An 18,563-nucleotide genomic window follows, 5' to 3' on the forward strand; every position below is an offset into this window, starting at 1 on the left:
GGTACTTCCGAAGCGGTGAGCTGGAGTGATGACAAATGGGGGAGCTCTCAGGGCCCCCTTCGCACCCTTGCCCACGTGGAGGGAATGCCAGGGGCCTTGCTGCGTGAGCATGGCGGAGATGAGCCTGTCCCGCAAGCACGTCCCCTTCCAAGTCCTTCACAGACAACCAGCCACTGCCTGTCTGCTGGAATGCACCGTCACAGCCAAACTCCTCCGCTGGGGATGGGCACGTGATAGACCCTGCGTCAGTCAGGTACTGCCTCACCCGACCGGTCACCCTCTCACGCCTCTGCTGAGGTCTCCCAGACGCTAATTCCAAATACAAGCACAGAGCCGATACTCGGAAGCACAGATGTAGAATTGATACCTGCAGATGAGCAGCGCAAACAGCCCCAGCAGATTATACGTGTTGAATAGACACCTCACCGGGCCCGCTCTGCACAAGGCTGGGTGCAGACGTACAGCAGGGGTTGCAACAATATTTTGCACGTTCATCTCAAAATCCAGCAATGTCACAGAGTGTCTCCCAGTCTCACCCCTCTGCTCAGGGGCTGGGCTGGCCATGAGCCCAGGCCCCCTGGCCTCTCGTCCTGGCTACAGGGTGCACATTGGCCCCCTGGGTACCCACTCCCCCTCTGGCCCAGGCTGGTCTGGATTGGCCTGGGGATGAGAATCTGAGGCCTCTGTCCCCCTGGGCTGGGCACTTTGTGGTGTGGATGACCCAGGCCCATGGGTCCCCATCTCACCTGGCTGGGGGAAGGATCCCCTGTCCTGCCTCACCCCACTGGGCTTTGGATGGGATGCCCTGGGCCTGCACCCTGATCCCGCTGGGCTGGGCTGGGCTGGTGATAGGACACGCTGAGTCCGTCCCACGCCTGTCCCCCACACCCTGCCAGGCTCAGCTGCCTGTGCACACTCCTAGCCTGTGACTTTCTTGCTGCCCCCCTGCTCACCCAGATCAGCACGGAGGAATCCTCGTCAGCCCCATCCCCTGCGGAGTCCCACAAGCCCCTGAAGCCGGCGCTCAAGCGAGTTCCCAGCAGTGTGGTGCAGAGCCCTGCAGGTGAGCCCCACGCCCCTGCCACCAGCGGGTGGGCCGCCATCTGGCCGCCTGTGCACTGACAGGTCTCTGCTGGTGTGCCTGCAGCTGGGAGCCCAGGCCAGTCGGGCATCGCCCTCAGGAGCCTCTTCTGCACCGGCACCGCCACAGAGCCCGCGGAGGTGAGTGTCCTTCAGCCGCCCCAGCAGCGTCCAGAGTCCCCCACCGTCACGGCCCCTGCTCTGTGCCCAGCCCCCTCCCGAGGTCCTGGGGCGGTGGAGCCCGGCCAGGATGCTGTGGTTTCCCATAATGCCTCTGTCTTCTCTCCTGTGTTTCTCGGGGCTCAAAAGGCTGAGCATTCAGCACCACCCGAAAAGCGCAAGCTGAAGCGCGTTCGCATTTCCCTCGCGGTAAGTGGGTGCTGCGCCTCGGCCAATCACGGGCCAGGTGCCCGCACATCTCAGCCAATCACAGGCCAAGTGCCTGCACGCCTCAGCTGATCGTGGACCAGGTGCCGGTGTGTCTCAGCCAATCATGGGCCAGGTGCCACCCTCCCCCATGCTGTGCTGACGGTACCCCACAGCTCCAACCATTGGCAGCTTCCCTCGGGATTTGCACCGGCAGAGACCCCTCGGAGCTCATTAGTTTATCACCAGTCTGAGCCTATCACTGCTGTGGCTGGGCCAGGGTCACCCTCCCTGCTTTACGGGGGGGGAACCTGAGGCACAAAGGGGGAAAAGTAGCTCTACAGCAAGGCCAGGCAGCCACATAGCAGCTGAGCCGGGGCAGAGCCCAGGAGTCCTGCCTCTCTGGGCACAGATGATGGTCAGGGTGACCCAAGGGGCAGACGTGTCCCAGTGTTGCAGAGAGACTGGCCCCGTTTGCTGCCTGTCCCTCTGCCATGCAGCCTGTCTGCCACTTGCAGAGGAAGGGTGAGGGGAGCAGAATTCCTGCGTCCACCCCCTTTGCTCTCCCCCCACTGCCTTCCGCTAGTGGAGCTGTCCTGAGCTGTGGGGACCTTCAGAACAGTATGGTCCCTGACCTTCCCCTCCTCCCTGTTTCGCCCTCTGCCTGCTGATCCACTGGGAGCCTGGTAACACTCCTGCCAGCCAGCCAGCCATGCCGGCAAGGATCCACTCCCACCAGCCAGCCCAGGAGCTGATTCCCTGCTCCCAGCTGATCCAGTGGGAGCTTATTAATGCTTCTTCCCACCAACCAATCCAGCAGTGATCCCCTCTCTCCAGCCAATCGGAAATCAGTACCTCCTGACCTGATTCCCTGCTCCCAGCCAATCCGATGGGAGCCTTTAAATACTTCTCCCAACCAACCAATCGGGAAATGGTCAGCTCCTGTCAGCCGGTCGGAAATCAATGCTTCCTTTATCGTTGCGCCTTGATCTACCGTCCCAGTGAGATTGGTGCCTGTGGGTGCTGCCCCGCTGTGGGGAGTGGGTGTCTGTTCAGCCTCCAGGAGCTGGTGGGGGCAGAGGGTGCACCCGGCTGAGAGCAGAAAGGGGCCTGGAATCCATCCCCCGAGCCAGGGATGCTGAGCTCCACGCAGCCTCTTGTGAGAAGGACACAGCTGCTCTGCTGGAAGCATCGGCCTGTGGGGAGGTGGCTTGCTTGGCGTGTGTGCACCCAAAGCCCCATGTGCAGGGGGCTGGCAGCGAGGGGGAGCGGCCTGTCAACAGGGGTGGTTGCATTATAGCTGGCTCCCCCCTGGGCAACCAGATGAGAGTCTGAGCCCCCTGCTTCTGCCATGGAGCAGGAGACGCTGCGCGAGGGAGACTTGCCTGCAGGGGGGACCAGTCTGCATTCCCTAGTGCTGGTGTGAGTACCCCCAGGGCTGGGCCGGGCCAGGCCATCTCCTCTGCCACACGTACTCACTGGATGGGACCAGAGGCACAGACGGGCAAAGGCCCAGACTCTCGGAGGTGCTTGGGCTCCTAGCCTTCATTGGCATGGATGGGAGTCCAGTGTCGAAGCCCCTGGGCCCTCTGGGGCAGGGCACTCCCCAAGGCAGAGTGTGGGGTGCGGTGGAGGCAGGGAGTCAAACCTGCAGCTCCCAGGGCCCTGCACTTCCCCAGAGCCTGCTCACAACTCCAGCAGCCCCCATGCCTCGGGGCAGGAGGCTGCTCTGCAGAGAAGAGGGGGCAGCTGGGTGGCAGCACGCAGTGAGCAGGTGTCTGGGGCAAGTGCCTGCGGAGTGGAGGAGGGAGCTGGGCTGGGGGCACAGCCCAGGCTCTGTGCGCAGCAGTACCCAGCAGGGCTGGTCGGGGGGGGCTGGGAGCAGGGCGTGGGGAAACGGGAATCCAGGCTCAAGCGGGTATTGCAGCAAGCCTGAGGCAAGGGCAGTGGGGCTGGGCTGGGCAGAGGGGAGCTGAGCCCACTGGGGGTGTTGTTAGGCTGGGAAGCTTCTTGTGCTCTGAGCCGTGTGGCTGCAGGATGCCCCAAGTTCATTGGCGAGTACCCCCTGGGCACGTCCCCACCTCACATCCCCTGGCCCGGCTCACCCACCGCCTGCCTCCCTCTCTTGCAGGACCCGTACGAGCTGCCCGATGAGATGAGCCCCTCCGAGGTGAGCCCCGCGTGCCAGGCCCTGCCACTCGGCACCCTGCAGATGGGAGTGACTGCTCCCTGCCCTAGGGCCAGGCCCACCCACTCCCGGCCTTCCCAGGACAAGGGCCGCGCTGGTGGGATGCCCAGGGCTGATGCCCCATCTCTTGCTCAGGAGCTGCCCCGGGGCTAGCAGGCCCAGAGCAAAGGGGGTCCCTGGCTCTACTGGTGCCCACACTTCCTGGGTGCAGAGGGGACATGCCCGCAAGCTCCCCAGCAGGAGCCGCTGAGCAGGAACCCCAACCGAGTGGGTGCCTGCGTGGGGCAATGAGTGCGTTCAGGGCCGTGTCCATGGACCATGCGAGCTGATTGATTTCCCAGGCCCTCAGCACATCAGAGAGGACTTGGGGGCCACTGAGCCCTGGGAACCTCAATCCTGCCCAGTTCTGGTGGCCCGGCCCGGGGCACTCACCCAGTGAACACGCCCCAGCCGCGCCACCTGCCAGAAGCAGAGGTGTCCCATGCCCCAGAGCCCTGCCCAGTGCTGCTCTCTGGGGGCCGGGAGGCAGGGCAGTGCTTCGTCCCCTCTGCCTGGGGTCCAGTGGAGAGCAGGGGGCAGCGTCGTGGGACACGGCCAGGAGACTGGCTGGAGAGGCTCCCTTGCGTCCCTGCATTAAGCCTTGGGACATTTACCCAGCCAGGCAGAGGGGCACCTCCCTGGGCGAAGAGGGAGAGCTGGGCCCCCAGCAGGTGTAGGGCGAGTCTGCACCCTGCTGAGAGGCCCCTGGGCACGTGCCAGGCAGGGTGGGTGGGAGCAGGCAGGGCCTGGCATGAGTGGAGACGTTGGCTGCCAAGCAGAGCCACAGCTAAGCAGACCAATCGGCTCCCGCTGCGGCAGGGCTGGGCGGTGTGCCAGTCGCCCCTGTGGGTGTGGGGCAGCGTCGCCCTGCTGGGCCATGGGCAGCACGGCTGGGGTGCCCCGCTCCTGCCACGAGAGCCTCTTTCCCCTCCAGCCTGGGCCTTCTGCTGAGCCAGGCCAGCCGGGCATCTGCTGGGGCCACTGTTGACCTGGGCACCCAACTCTGCTAGCCACTGGGACCAGCTTACCCGGGGCTGCACCCTAGGGGGTGCCCCATTCCCCATCCCTGAGCCAGCCAGTGCCCCGCCCTGGGCCAGATTGGTACGAGCATCGTCCTATTCCCTGCCCCCTCGCCGGGCAGTGCCCTCATCCTCCCTGCCTGGCTGCAGCTGCACGGGCTGGGCAGGCTTTGGCCCCTGTGCGCTCACGGCCCCTCTGCCTTGCAGATCCTGGAGTGGGAGGAGAAGCAGCTGGACCAGCTTGTGAACTTCAATAACAGCAAGATTGACCCGGCTCCCGTCCAGCTGGTGGAGCGCACCTCCCTGCACAAGGTGGGGTGCCCGCCCGGTGCCGTGTGCCTTGGGGAGCACCGCTGCCAGCTGCCCCCTTGGGCGTGGCTGGGCCTGTGCTGCAGCATGTGTGGGGCTGTGGCTCAGCATGCACCCTGGCCCTCAGGGGGCCCCCCTCTGGTTCTCCCAGCGCTGAGCCCGCGCCTCTGTTTCAGACTCACACCATCTTCTCCCTGCTGGGTGTGGACCACGCCTATGTGACCAGCATCGGGCGCCTGATCGGCATGGTGTCCCTCAAAGAGGTGAGCTGAGGGGCCACCCCCCAAGTAGCCAGCGGGACACGGGGAGGGGGGGCTGGCACGTGGAGGCAGGAACAGAACCCCTGAGCCCTCCTGGGGGCGAGCAGTGGTCCCTTCACCCCCAAGCCCAGCGCATATGGTGCCATCCTCCCCACGAGAGAGGGGCTATTGTCTCCTTCGCTCAGGGGCCCCTGCTGAGCCCACCCGTTTACAGCTGGGGGAGGTGAAGGGCCTGGGGGTGGGGCAGGGTGCCTTGGGCGCCCCCCCCTCCCCCACTGAGTCCTGTCTGCCCCCAGCTGCGCAAGGCCATCGAGGGCTCAGTCACTGCCAAGGGCGTGAAGGTCCGTCCGCCCCTGGCCAGCTTCCGGGACAGCACCGCCAGCAGCAGCGAGACAGAGACCACGGACATCCACCAGCTGTGGGACCGGCGCCAGCGCCTCTCCCTGCCCCGCGAGTCCAGCCCCTCCGAGACCGACGACAAGTGCCAGTGAGGGGCGGGGACCCCGCGCCCGCTGCCGAGGGACGCTACAGCACCGCCAGCCCCCCCGGGCTGGCACCTTTGTGCCGGAAGCTGGCGCCCTGCACTGCCAGGCTTGCTTGCTGCACCCGGAGAGGAGCCCAGCCCTGGGTCGGGCGCAGGGCGGGGCCCCAGCAAACCGCTGCCAGTGCCCGCAGCCGCCCCTGGCAGGCGCCCCCAGTCCAGTCCAAGCTCTCGCTCGTGAGGTTCGCTGGGCAGCTGGCCTGGGCTCCTGGGGCCAGTGTGCTGCATTCAGCTGCCAGGGCCACGTCCCCGCTGCCAAACAGCGCCGATTTCTACGCCTGCAGCCCCATCTCTCCCAGTGCCCCTCAGGCCCGACCCACAGCTGCCCCTCCCCTGGGTGCGCCTGCCCATGGGCTGCTCAATCCTGAGCCGCAGCCCCCCACCCCCCCTGCACTATTCAATCGCCAGTTGAGCCTTGTCAATCGTGCTACCTCTGCGGGTGGGTTGTGGTCCGGGCAGGGAGCAGTGGGGACAGGGCAGCTGGCTGGCACCCAGGCTTCCCCCAGCCCACAGGCTTACTGAGCCCCGTCCCAGCGCGGCTCCTCCTGCCAGGCGCTGGGCAGGGCCCCAGGGGCTCAGAGCTGGGGGCAGTGGCCGTGTCTCCGGGGGCCCAGCCCTGACCGGGATGTACATATAGAGAGTTTTATATTAATTTAATAAAAGGACTTTATAACTAGAGCAATAACATAACCCAAGGAACCGGCTGCTGTCTGCTGGGCGGGGGGGATCCAGCCAGCGCCTGGGAGCAGGAGCTGGCAGAGGGCAGCTGTGCGCTCTGTAGTTCAACCAGTGGGGGATGAGAATGGGGTGTCGTCCCCCACCCCCCCCGCCCCCAGCCAAGAAAGGCTGGGAACAGCCACTGCCTTCCCTCCGCTGCTGTGGGGTCGCCCTGCCCCTTTGCTGCGCTCTGGCTGGGAAGCCCAGCTGGGTGAGGCGCTGGGGCAGGCTGCTCTTGCCTGGCTGGCCCTGCTCCTTGGCCAGCCCACCCAGGGAGAGCACAGCCACCCGGGGAGGTGGGTGGGGGGCAGCCGGGACCAGCTGGCTGGCGCAGGGCAGAGGAGCAGGAGGAGAGAGCTGTACCTGTGCCCCTCAGCTGGGTGCAGGGAGCTTAGCGCACCGCCACTAGCTCACACGCACGCAGCCTTGGTGGGGGGGATCCTTTATTCCAAGCAGGAGCTGGGGGGAAGACACTGGGAGCCAGTAGCAGGGGGGCCCTGAATGCAGAGGCCAGGCTGAGGGGAGTGAGTGGCCCGGGGCTGCAGCCTGGCCCAGGGCAGCCCTTTGCGCCCCGGGCATAGCCTGCGACCCCCACCTATGGAGCCAGTCCCAACATGCGCTGCCCCTCCGGGCTTGCTGGGACCCGCCGGCTGCCGCCTCCCCCCCCCCGCCGGCCACAGCGTGCAAGTGCACACATGCCCCAGGTGCGCGCCAGAAGCTGGGGGGGGGGGGGGGGAGGCGTGGCTGGGAGGGGGGGCGGGCATCACAGCTTGACCTCGGTGCGGTACAGGGGCTGGGGCGTCTCGCCCGCCTTGGCTGCGGCGCTGCGCTTGGCGTTGATGACCAGCAGGCCCGAGTCGGTGAGGGTGCAGCTGACGGACAGGGGGTCCATGTCCTCTGGGAGCTGGCATTTGTGGCTGAACGTGTTGGAAACGGTGCCATCCTCTGCCACCTGCCAGGGGAAACAAGCAGCTCCAGGACAGCCTGGCATGCGGGTGGGGCAGAGCGCAGCCCAGCCGCTGCCAGGAGCAGGGGGCGGGGGGGGTGCCAGAGCGCGTGGGGCAGGTGTGCTGGCTGGGGAGTTGGGGGCGGGGGCACCCTGCCGCCCCACTCCCACTGCGCCGTGGGCCTCACCTGCTCAGCCTGGATGACGATGTGGTAGTTGGACGTGGTCACCACCACCTCCTGCGGCTGGAACTGGCTCACGTCGGCCGTCACTTGGTAGGTGTCAGGCCCGGCTCGCATGTTGCTGCCCAGGCTGCAGGGGTGCACAGCGCCAGGGGATGCTGCACAGAGCACGGCGGTGAGGCCACAGGGCTGGAGCCATGGAGGCTGGGGCCGTGTGGCAGGAGCTTGGGCCGGGGGGGGGGGGGCAAGGCAGACACCCAGGCTGCCCTATGTGCTGGTGCAGCCTGTGGGGGGGGGCAGTGATTTTTTTTTGGCTCAGGACGGAGGCTAGTTGTAGGGCAGGTGTGTGGCGGGGCTGCCTGCTGGGGGGTGGGGGGCAGGGAGCTGGGGCTGACAGCAGGAATGCAACTAACAAGTTGGGCGGCTGGGGGTGGGGGGGGGCTGTTGGAAGGGCGGCCTGGGATTAAGGTGCGGGGGCGGGGGGGTCAGCTAGCAGGGCGTAGGACATGTCCCAGGAGGTCAAGCTAGCTAGCCAGGGGCTTGGAAGCAGCTCTGGCTGGCAGCGGGATTGGCTCAGGAGAGGCTGGCTAGCAAGCCAGGGTGGGTGGGCTGGCTAATTGCGGGGGGGGGCAAATGAGTGGGGAGGGGGATGGGCTAGTAAGGGGGGGGGCTGCCTGTGAGGCAGGAGGGAAGCAGCCCCCCCCCCCCCAACTTGCTGGCCCAGGCGTGCCACCACCCGGGCTGGGACTGTCTGGCCAGGAGCCTTTCGCCTGCCGGTGGGCACTGCCACCAGAGATGCAGCGCAGAGGGCAGAGGCTGACCGCCCACCCCAGGGCGCTGCCTCGCCCACACTGCCCTGGCTGTAAAGCCCACGCCCTGCCGGGCTGCTCCAGGGCTTGGGCTCCGGCCTGTCCTGCCGAAAGCCCAGGTCTCACCCCCCCCCAACCCCCCCTGGCACTGGTGGCACCAGTCGGCTCTCACGCCCTTTACCTGCCCCCCAACTGGGGCAAGCACTGGCTGTAGCACCCCCCACGCCATGCAGAAGCGGGGCCCCCACCTGTGTATCCATAGGCGTCCCGGGCCCGCGCAGGGAAAGGGCTGGGGCGTAGGGGGCTCCTGTCGCCCTCCTCCCCAAAGCGCCCCCGGGGCTGGAAGCAGGGCGCGCCGGGTGAGGCCGGCTGGCTGTAGGTGCTGATCCGCTCCGAGCGGTAGGTGGAGGACGAGCTGACGGAGGCCATGGTGCCGGTGCTGGCCCAGGGCGGCGTTGGGTGGGGGGGGTCCAGCCTCGGGGAGGGGTGGGAGGGCGGCCGGAGCCTGGAGATGCCCATAATTAGCAAGGTGCCTGAAGGCCCCAGCCCTGGAATGCGAGATAAGGCGGCTGCGGGCCCAGCGTGCGCGGGGCAGGGCCGCGGGCCTGTGGGGTGGGGGGGCACGGCCCCACGGCCACCATAGCCCCCCAGGGCTGGGACTGGGGCTGGAGCCCCCTTGGTGCAGAGCCCACTGGGCCGGGCTGCCCACGGCAGGGATACCCGATGGTGCAGCGGGCAGGGTGCCAGCCCCTCTGCTGAGCAGAGCCCTGCTGGCCCCGGCGAGGGCCACCGCTGAAGCCCACTAAGGAGGCGCCCACACAGCAGTGCAGTGACATGACTCGCTTTATTAGCCGCCTGCCAGGACAGCTGCAGGAGACCAGAACACAACAACAGCGAGCAGGCGGCTCCCAGCGGCCACACTGCCAGGCCGGCAGCATACGGCACCCCCCCCCCCCCCGCACGCGGGGCGGGACAGAAACGGGGGACCTAGCACGTGCCTGCCTGCGCCTACAGACCACCGGGCTACACCCCTAGCCCTCCCTGCACGGCTGTCAGCGCGCACACAGCCCGCCCCCTCACAGCCGTGAGCACACACACACACCCCCCCGCCACGGCCAGGTGTATCTGCGCCCACACGGCCCACCCCCTCACAGCCGTGAGCACACCCCCCCCCCCCGCCACGGCCAGGTGTATCTGCGCCCACACGGCCCACCCCCTCACAGCCGTGAGCACACCCCCCCCCCCCGCCACGGCCAGGTGTATCTGCGCCCACACACACACACACACACACACACGGCCCACCCCCTCACAGCTGTGAGCACCCCCACCACGGCCAGGTGTATCTGCACACACACACACACACACACACACACACACACACACACACACACAGCCTTCCCCTCACAGCCGTGAGCACCCCCCCCCTCCCGCCACGGCCAGGTGTATCTGCGCCCCCCCCCCACACACACGGCCCACCCCCCCCCACAGCCGTGCGCACACACCCCCCCGCCACGGCCACGTGTATCTGCGCCCCCCCCCCCCCACACACACACACACACGGCCCACCCCCCTCACAGCTGTGAGCACCCCCCCCACCACCACGGCCAGGTGTATCTGCGCCCACACGGCCCACCCCCCCTCACAGCCGTGAGCACCCCCACCACGGCCAGGTGTATCTGCACACACACACACACACGGCCTGCCCCTCACAGCCGTGAGCACCCCTGCCACAGTCAGGTGTATCTGCGTGCGCGCGCAAACACACACCCTTCCCCTCTGGGCATGCAGCCAGCCCTCTCCTCACAGCCATAAGCACACAAACACCCCCCCCCCAACTTCCATGTGTAACTGCACAAACCTCTCCCCTCACATCTATAAGCATACAGCCAGCCCTCCCCTCACGGCCATGCGCATTCCCTCCACTTCCATGTGGATTGGCACATACACCCCCCTCCCCTCACATCAGTGAACACACACACACACAGTCGCCTAGCACTGTGTACCCAGAACCCCCCCCACAGCCACGTGCTCACACCTCCTACCCTTTATTGCCATATGTTCAGAGTGCACACGCATACCCTGCCCTCAGACCTGTGCAACACACACACACACACACACGTGCAACATCACCAACCCTACCGCACAGCCAGGCACGCCCCACGCACGCACACACCCACCCCAGGGATGTGCACATCCAGCCGCCTGTGCTTCCAGCACGGACCTTGGCAACACACAGGTGTGAACTGAGCCCTCAAGGGGGCACCGCGAGGTTCAATTAAATCGCGGTGGGTCCGGCTGCAGAGCAGGGACACGACTCGACCTCTGGAGCCTGCCAGGGCTCGGCGAGGTGTAGCTGTACAACACAAGCCCTCTGCCCTATGGCCACCCCTTGGGCACGCAGCGCCCCCTCACCCCACAGCCCTGCCAGGCACTAGCTGGGACCATGGCTGCCTTATCATGCATGCCACGGCCTGGGCCCCCTTATACCTTACCCGCTACACCCACAAGCATCTCTCCAGCCCCGTCTGTCCACAAGGACTTGGGGCAAGGTATTAGTAACTGCCCAGCCCGGCTAGTCACGCCCTCTGATTTGCCTTGCTCCTTCCAGCCACTGCATTATCAGCTTCAATAAAGGAGTCTGTGGGGCAGCTCCCCCCCGCCAGGTCAGGACTCTCAGGAGACAGCGTTCCCTAGTGGCTCTGGAGGCATCTAGAGCTCAGGATACCTGGGTTCTTGTCCCGATTGTCTCCTCCTAGCCCAAGCCGCTAGCACAGATTTTCCATGGTATTGAGGGGACACACCCATTGAAATCAATGGGCAGTCACTGCCTACCTACCTCTGCCTCAGTTTCCCCAGGTGGCACATGGGCAGGGGCCCCATGCCATGGGCGGGGTTAACGTGGGGGCGATTGTGAGCGTGCCCAACCTGTGTGGCTGGGAGGAGCCAGCAAGCGAACCTGGTCTCCCACCGTCTCTGCCCCCCCCACTGCAGTGTGTGAGCAGCCCTCCGCCCCCACGGTCCAGCTTCTTGCACACTGGCAGGGTCTGGGGGAGTTTCCTTGTGCACCTGGGGCAGGGGCATTTCAGCCGGTTGCAGGCGGTGCCCATGGGGAGCGCCCGGCCACCAGCATCTCCCTGCGCAAGGGAGGGTGCGACCCCTCAGAGGCCAAGGAGCCTGCATCCTGCCGGCAACAGGGCCCCCATCATTGGGGGTAGGGGGCGCAGACACCCGCCCCCTGCTGGGACCAGCCCCAAGTTCATTGCTTAGGGGTGGTAGCAGGGAGCCGCGGCTGGACTGTGGGTGACCAGAGCAGAAGCAGTTGCTGCCCAAGGGGCCATACGGACCGGAGCCTGCCCAAGCACACCCAGGGGGTCACAGAAGCTCCACGGGCAGGGAAGATGGAAGGGGCTGTGGTGGAGGGTGCGGGAGGAGCAGGGCAGCTCCTGGGGTTGAGGAGCTGCGTAAAAGAGACTGTTGGTCCCCTGCGCAGCAAGGCGAGATGCACACACCCTGCGCACCGAGAGCTCGCAGCCCAGCGCCCCCACCCACTGGCTCAGGCAGCCGCAGCCCCAGCCAGCAGCACCTGGGGTGAGGGTACCTGCTCAGCCTGGCCCAACCGGGGTGCAGCCATGCGACTGGGGATCCCAGACAGCAACTGGAGAAGGCACACAGCTCGCACGAGCTCACCTCCGCGCCCCCATGGCCAGGGCAGGTTGGGGGAGAGTTTCCGATAGCTTCAAAGGGCTTTCATGCAGCCCTTGTGCAAGCAACCCTACAATAACAAACCAGCACCATCCAGCCAGCCCTCACCAGCAACCCTACAATAACAAACCAGCACGTTCCAGCCAGCCCTCACCAGCACCCCTACAATAACAAACCAGCATGCTCCAGCCAGCCCTCACCAGCACCCCTACAATAACCAGTACGTTCCAGCCAGCCCTCACCAGCAACCCTACAATAACAAACCAGCACGCTCCAGCCAGCCCTCACCAGCACCCCTACAATAACAAATCAGCACGCTCCAGCCAGCGCTCACCAGCAACCCTACAATAACAAACCAGCACGCTCCAGCCAGCGCTCACCAGCAACCCTACAATAACAAACCAGCACGATCCAGCCAGCCCTCACCAGCACCCCTAGCAAAACATGCACACCACGCAGCTTGCACGCCCCCCGACAATAACAAAGCAACATGCATGGGCCAGTGCTCTCAAGCAACCTACCATACCACAGCTGCATGCACAGCCCAGCCGGCTGGCTGGCTGCGACAAGGTCACTGCGAGTGCTAAGCCTGTGCCAGCTGTGCTGGAACTCCCGGCCGCCAGGCCCCACTGCCTGCCCCGGGCTATAAGGTGGGTATTGGTGGGGGACCCTGGGGCATGCAACGTCCCAGCACAGAGCAGCAGGAGCCACGTTAGGCTTTGCCCGAGGGCTCTGGGTTCCACCCCTGCACCCTCGGGGGCTTTGCAGGGGGGAGGTGACAGCTTGACCCCTAGTCGCTCCCCATCCCAGGCCCTGGGGCCACATGCTGGCCAGGGAATGGGCCGAGCCCAGTGCCACTCAGCAGCCAGCAGGCCCCTCTCAGGCAGGCACAGACCCGGCCGGGGCCGGGGGGGGTCAACCGCCGAGTTCCCTTGCCTGGAGGGAGCCCCTTGGGAGCTGGGCTGGCCAGGCCTGGCCCCTAGTCTAGGCACTTGGTCTGCTGGTTGAATTCCAGTAAAGCAGGCGGGGGGCAGGCCCTGCTGGCGGTTCCCTGGAGCTGGGGGCAGAGCCAGGGGCATGGCCCCATACAGCCCTGCCAGTGGGTGGGTGCCGGCAGTGGGCATCCGAGACTGGCGCCTTGGGGAGGAGTGCTTTTGGCACCGCGAAGGGGGGGCAGGGTTCAGGGCCTGGGGGGTTCCCCAGCCATTGCTGCAATGAATTGCCTTCTGACACGGCAGGCACTGGACGTGTGCGCGGGTGGGAGGGAGGAACAGGGCAGGCGGGGGACAAGCCACAGCTTGGGGTGGGGTGGGGGGCGCATCCCTGAGCTCTGACTTGAGCAGCTGTAGCACAGGGGTCCCACAACTGCGGCTCACACAGCTGCCCCAGGGATCCCCCCCGCACCTCACTTGGGGCCCTTCCCCATCCCGGGAGCAATGCAGGGCAAGCAGCCCCCTTAGGGACCCAGCCAGCCTCCAGCTGGCAGCTACCTTGCAGGGCAGAGGCTGGACCTCCGGCTCATCCACCCAGGCCCAGGGAAGCTGCCCTCCCTTCCCCGCCAGCTCCCATCAGCGCCCTACCCGTGCCCGGGGGCCTGCAGGCTTCAGTCTGCTGGGCAGCAAATGTAGCAGGACAGCCCCAGCTGGGAGGGTGAGACCGACGTGCTGTGGGTCCAGCTCACAGGTGCCGGGGCAGTCCCCCCGCCATGTCAGGTGACCAGCAGCAGCCCCCAGAGCCCCCCACGCAACCCCCGGGGAGCTGGGACTGGGCGTTCGCTGCCCTGTTGCAGGCAGCTGGCACTGTGGTGCAGACATGTGTGCTCCGGTCTGGAGGGGTGTGTACAGAGCAGCAGCCCAGGGCTGGCTGGGGGGTGGGTGCCGGCGGCTCGGGCGGATGCTCAGACGCCGGGGTGGCTTTGCAGGAAATCTCTGAAGACTTCAGCTGCAGCCGAACCAGCAAACGGCCCCTTTGGATCTGCTCCCCAACTCGCGCCCCCGCTCCTTGCCCTGGGCTTTGGAGCAGCTCTCCAGGGGTGCGAAACGCCAGGCATGCTCGGGGGCACGCCAGGAGTGGGGGCGCTGGGAGCATCCGTGGGGCTCTGGGCACACCTCTGGGAGCACACGGCCATGCCCGTATCTGTGCGTGGCCCGAAGTGGCCCCGGGCTCGTTCTGCTTTCCTCCAGCAAGGGGAACACGAGCCTCCGCCCTGCCCAGAGGGTCCGGAGCTCTTTAAGCCACGAAGTCCCACAGGTGAAGTTAGTGCAAGACGGGGTTGGTTCCAGCCCGCGCCGTGTCGCCCCCGCGCGTCCCACCCGCAACGTTCCCGCCAGGGCCGCACAGAGACACCGTACAAAAAATATAGAAAAAGATCTGCTGGCCCGCCCCCCAATTGAGAGCAGGCCTCCCCGCCGCCCTCCACCCCAACACTCTGCCCCGGGGCAATCCCAGCCGACAGAGACTCCCGCCTCCCCTTGCTGGTCTGCCAAACCCGCTCGGGCCTGGCCCGGCTCCTCCCCTCAGTTCGCCGTACAAAACCCAGTAGGACAAACGCAAAGAGCTGGTCCGGGCCACAGGGCTGGAAAAGGGCCTCCCACTTCGCACACCGCCCGCGCCGGCTCCGAGCGGGGCTTTGGGCGGGGCCGGGGCACAGGGTTTAATCTTCACGGAGAACGCACACGTGTTGCTTTCACAGCACTAGCCATGCCACCCGGACAGCAAAAGGCTCCGCAGGGGTACGGGGCGCACAACATGCTCAGAGCCGTCCCAACGGCGGCAGGTCCGGCCGGCTCCGCATCAGGGTTTTTGGTTAGCCCCAAAACACTCTCATGCAAAAAAACAGACGAGGGGAGGGGAGAGAGAGAGGCAGCAAGCAAATCCAGCCGGCCCCAAGCTGCAACAGGCTCCGCCGCCGGGGGTGGGTCCTGGGCTTTCCTTCCACCATCCGCCCGGCCTGGCTAAGGCTCACGCCACCCCCAGGCCGCACTCGGCCTCAAGAAGAGCAGCTGGTTCTGGGAACGGGGCCCGGAGGGGGAGTCACAGAGTGGGACAGAGATGGCAGGTGAAGCATGCCACAGACCAAGACCGGCTCACTGCTCTTCGGCCTCCTCCTCCTCCTCCTCCTCGTCATCCAGCGACACCACCCCCGACGAGGCCACGTCGGAGACTTTCCGCCTGCCCCCGCAGCTGTCCCCGTGCAGCTTGCAGGCCGTGTGGCAGTCCTTGCAGGGCAGGCTGTCGTCCTCCGAGGGCGAGAGGCAGGACTCTGTGTAGGACATGGAGTACATCGAGTCCTGGCATTCCAGCTGGCCCAGGCTCCGCAAGGCACTTTCTCCAGTCTGAGTGGGCAGCTCCTCCCCGCCGGCCATGGAGGCCAGCAGCTTGGCGGCCAGCTCGCCCGGCGAGCCCAGCTCCTTGAGCAGCAGGCTGTCCTCCAGGCTGCACAGACTGGAGCACAGGGTCTCCGGGGAGATGGTCTGGGAGGAGTCGCTCTCGGGCTCGCAGGAGCCCTGCCGGGTACCCAGCTGGCCCAGGCGGCTGGGCAGGAGATCCTTCAGGAGGGAGCCGGGCGGCGGCTGGCCTGCAGCATCTGCAATACACAAGGGGGGAGCTGGTGTCAGGAGCCAGGCTTCCCGCTCCCGGCCCGGCCCCCCCTCCTGCCCCAGAGCACCGGGGGGGATCCTGGCGGCTGATGGAATCCTTGCTGGGGGGGCAGAAGTGGATCTTCCTCGGGGTGCGGGGGAAGAGGGGCTGTTGGCCCCATATCCCCACTTTGGCTGCTTCCCATGGGTCTTTTCTCCTTCCCCTGCCACATGGCCCCCCTGTACCTCCTCTCCAGTTAGCCTGAGAGCTGCCCTCCCCTGCTCCACCCGCCCTGCCCCACAGAGAGCTGGCGCTCGCCACCAGCTGCCTGCAGCCCTTGTGGCAAACAGCTGAATGGCAGGGCCAGCAGCCAGGCCAGCAGCGGCCCAGGTGCATGTGACTGCTGGCAGCTGTGCCACTGGGATCAGGGAAGGAGGGGGCCAAACGTGACGGCATGGCTGACGCAGGCCAGGGCTGCCCTCCACCATGAGGCCCGGCCACTGGAAATCCTACAATGACTAGAATGTGCCCAGCCCCTGGGAAGCCAGGCAGGGGGTGTATCCTGCTCTGCGCCTGCAGAAGGGGCGTGGCCTCTGGTGGAGAGGGCGGAGCCAGGGCAGACACCCCTTAGCACCGCGCAGTCTGGGTCCCATCCTGTCTGTACAGCGCCACGCACTCAGGATTGGGATGAGCTCTGGGCCTGAAGCCCGAGATGGGCAAGGAGCCCCCCAGGGAAGGGGACCTGTGGGTGGTGGCATCTCTGAGCTACTCGGTCGGCCACCTACACAACCACCTGCTGAATCATCACCCACCCTCCGAGGCCCACCCAGCCCCCAGCCTGTCTCCTGCCAGCAGAGGTTGCCCCCAGCACCACCTGGGAGCCAGGCTGCGGGACTGGGCGCAACCCCAAGACAGTTGCCTGTATCAGAGCACAAGCACAGCCAGACCAAAGGCCCACCTAGCCCAGTGTCCTGGCTTCTGTCAGTGGCCAATGCCAGGGGCCCCAGAGGAACCATCAGAGCAAGGAATCGCCAAGTGATCCCTCCCGTCACCTACTCCTGGCTTCTGACAGAGGCGAGGGAAACCATCCCGGCGAATCGCCACGGATGAGCCTAACCTCCACAAACTCACCCAGTTCTCTTTTGACCCCTATTAAAGTCCTGGCCTTCACAACCTCCCCCGGCAAGGAGTTCCACGGGCCGCCGACCGGGAGCTGTGCGAAGAAATACCGCCCTAGCTTTGCTCTAAACCTGCTGCCTGTTCATTTCACTGGGTCCCCTTGTCCTTGCGTTAGGAGGAGTAAATAACACCTCCCTATTCACTGTCTCCACACTAGTCGTGATTTTATAGACCACAGTCATGTCCCCTCTTAGTCGTCTCTTCCCCAGCGGAACAGCGCCAGTCTTTTCAATCTCCCCTCACCTGGAAGCTGGTCCGTCCCCCTTTTTTGGACCTTTTCCAATTCCAATAAACTCTGGGGTTTTTTTTAAGAGACCCACCCCTGCACACGGCATTACAAAGAGGTGGGCACGCCGCAGATTTATATAGCAGCAGTCTGATGATTTCTGTCTTATTCTCTATCCCTCTACTAATGATCCCCAGCACAGTTTGCTTTTTTCGACTGCTGCTGCTCACTGAGTGGATGTTTTCACAGAACTATCCGCCAGGGCTCCAAGATCTCTCTCCAGTGGCAGCAGCTAATTAAGACCCATCTTTTTTTAGGAGAAGTTGGGATGATGATTGCCAATGCGTATTACTTTGCATTTAGCACCGGTGACGCTCATCGGCCGGTTTGGAGCCGTGTCGCCACGTTCTGAGAGCTCCTTTGTAACACTGTGCCGGTGGCTTTGCAGGCACCTAGCTTGAATGGGTTTCTATCACCTGCAAATTTGGCCGCCTCACTGGTTATCCCTCAGATCATTTGTGAACGTCTTGACTAGAATTGAGTTCCAGACCCCGGGGGGTGCCGCTGGTTCCTTTCATTTTATTAATTTATCAGAGAGCAGCTCAGGCCTGGCCCAGCAAGGGCTCCACATCAGGGCTGAAAGGCCCCAGTGGGAGCCTAAGGTTCAAACAGTGAGGCTTCTGGGGCTGGTGTGGAGCGGCAGTGGGCCGGCAGTGGGCCAGCTGTGTGCAGAGTGGCCCCTTCCGGTGCTGTGTTCCCAGGGCCCCCTCCTGAGCCAGGCCGGGAGCATGGGCCTGAGAATCCAAGCAGGGACGTAGCAAACAACCCCACAGAAACATCTGAGCCCCACGCGGGACTTGCACAGAGTCCGGACACTAGGGCTGGGGCTGAGATCGGGGCTCACTCCTCCCCCACAAGCCCCCTTCGGCAGGGGCTCAGCGCCCTGACCCCGGGAAGGCTGACTCCCAGCAAGGGCCCTCCCAGGGGTGTGTTTCGGAGCAGGGATGGTGCTACCGGACCAACGCCCACAGCACCCCATGCCACACCCACAGCCCCAACCAGGGCCAGGCTCCCTTAGCCAGCTCTGGCCTTTCCTTCTACAAACAGAAGAGCAATTAGACCTTTCACTGGCTGGAGCGTGGGCAGATTACTACTGATCGCCTTTGATATGCAAATAGCCTGAGATTAGTGGGCACCTAATTACTGTGAGAAACCACCTTTGTTTGCACAAAGTTCAGGGATTACCCCCAGCCGGGGCGGGCTCCTTGCTGTTTGCCAGGGCAGAAGGGGCTGGTGCAGGGAGCCAGCTCCCCTTTTTCAGAGCCCACAGGCACAACCTTCTCTGCCCAGGGAGCTGCGGGCAGGTGCTGTTGCAGGGGCTCACAAGAGGCTGCTCAGGACACTGCATCTCTCACAAGAGG

The 18,563-nt window shown here is 65.3% G+C and overlaps 2 protein-coding genes across 3 annotated transcripts in view; one reads left to right on the forward strand and one right to left on the reverse strand.

Annotated features, from left to right (window-relative positions):
- The window catches only part of CLCN2 (chloride voltage-gated channel 2), a 46,012-nt gene extending 38,661 nt beyond the window's left edge, over positions 1-7,351 (forward strand). The window contains exons 18-23 of the mRNA XM_075003653.1: positions 958-1,063; positions 1,148-1,221; positions 3,578-3,616; positions 4,900-5,004; positions 5,178-5,264; positions 5,558-7,351. Of these exons, the coding sequence (XP_074859754.1) occupies positions 958-1,063; positions 1,148-1,221; positions 3,578-3,616; positions 4,900-5,004; positions 5,178-5,264; positions 5,558-5,752 (606 nt within the window). The 3' untranslated portion in view covers positions 5,753-7,351. The remainder of the gene's footprint in view (positions 1-957; positions 1,064-1,147; positions 1,222-3,577; positions 3,617-4,899; positions 5,005-5,177; positions 5,265-5,557) is intronic.
- The window catches only part of FAM131A (family with sequence similarity 131 member A), a 53,937-nt gene continuing 42,656 nt past the window's right edge, over positions 7,283-18,563 (reverse strand). Inside the window, exons 5-8 of one of the 2 annotated variants that reach the window (XM_075003654.1) lie at positions 15,249-15,744; positions 8,705-8,961; positions 7,654-7,805; positions 7,283-7,471 (exon numbers count right to left, since the gene is read on the reverse strand). In XM_075003654.1, the coding sequence (XP_074859755.1) occupies positions 7,283-7,471; positions 7,654-7,805; positions 8,705-8,961; positions 15,249-15,744 (1,094 nt within the window). Of the gene's footprint in view, positions 7,472-7,653; positions 7,806-8,704; positions 8,962-10,396; positions 15,745-18,563 lie in introns of those variants that run through there. The other variant, XM_075003655.1, reaches the window with a different exon arrangement.

The sequence above is a fragment of the Carettochelys insculpta genome, chromosome 10, assembly GCF_033958435.1.
Source record: "Carettochelys insculpta isolate YL-2023 chromosome 10, ASM3395843v1, whole genome shotgun sequence".
Taxonomy (NCBI): Eukaryota; Metazoa; Chordata; order Testudines; family Carettochelyidae; genus Carettochelys; species Carettochelys insculpta.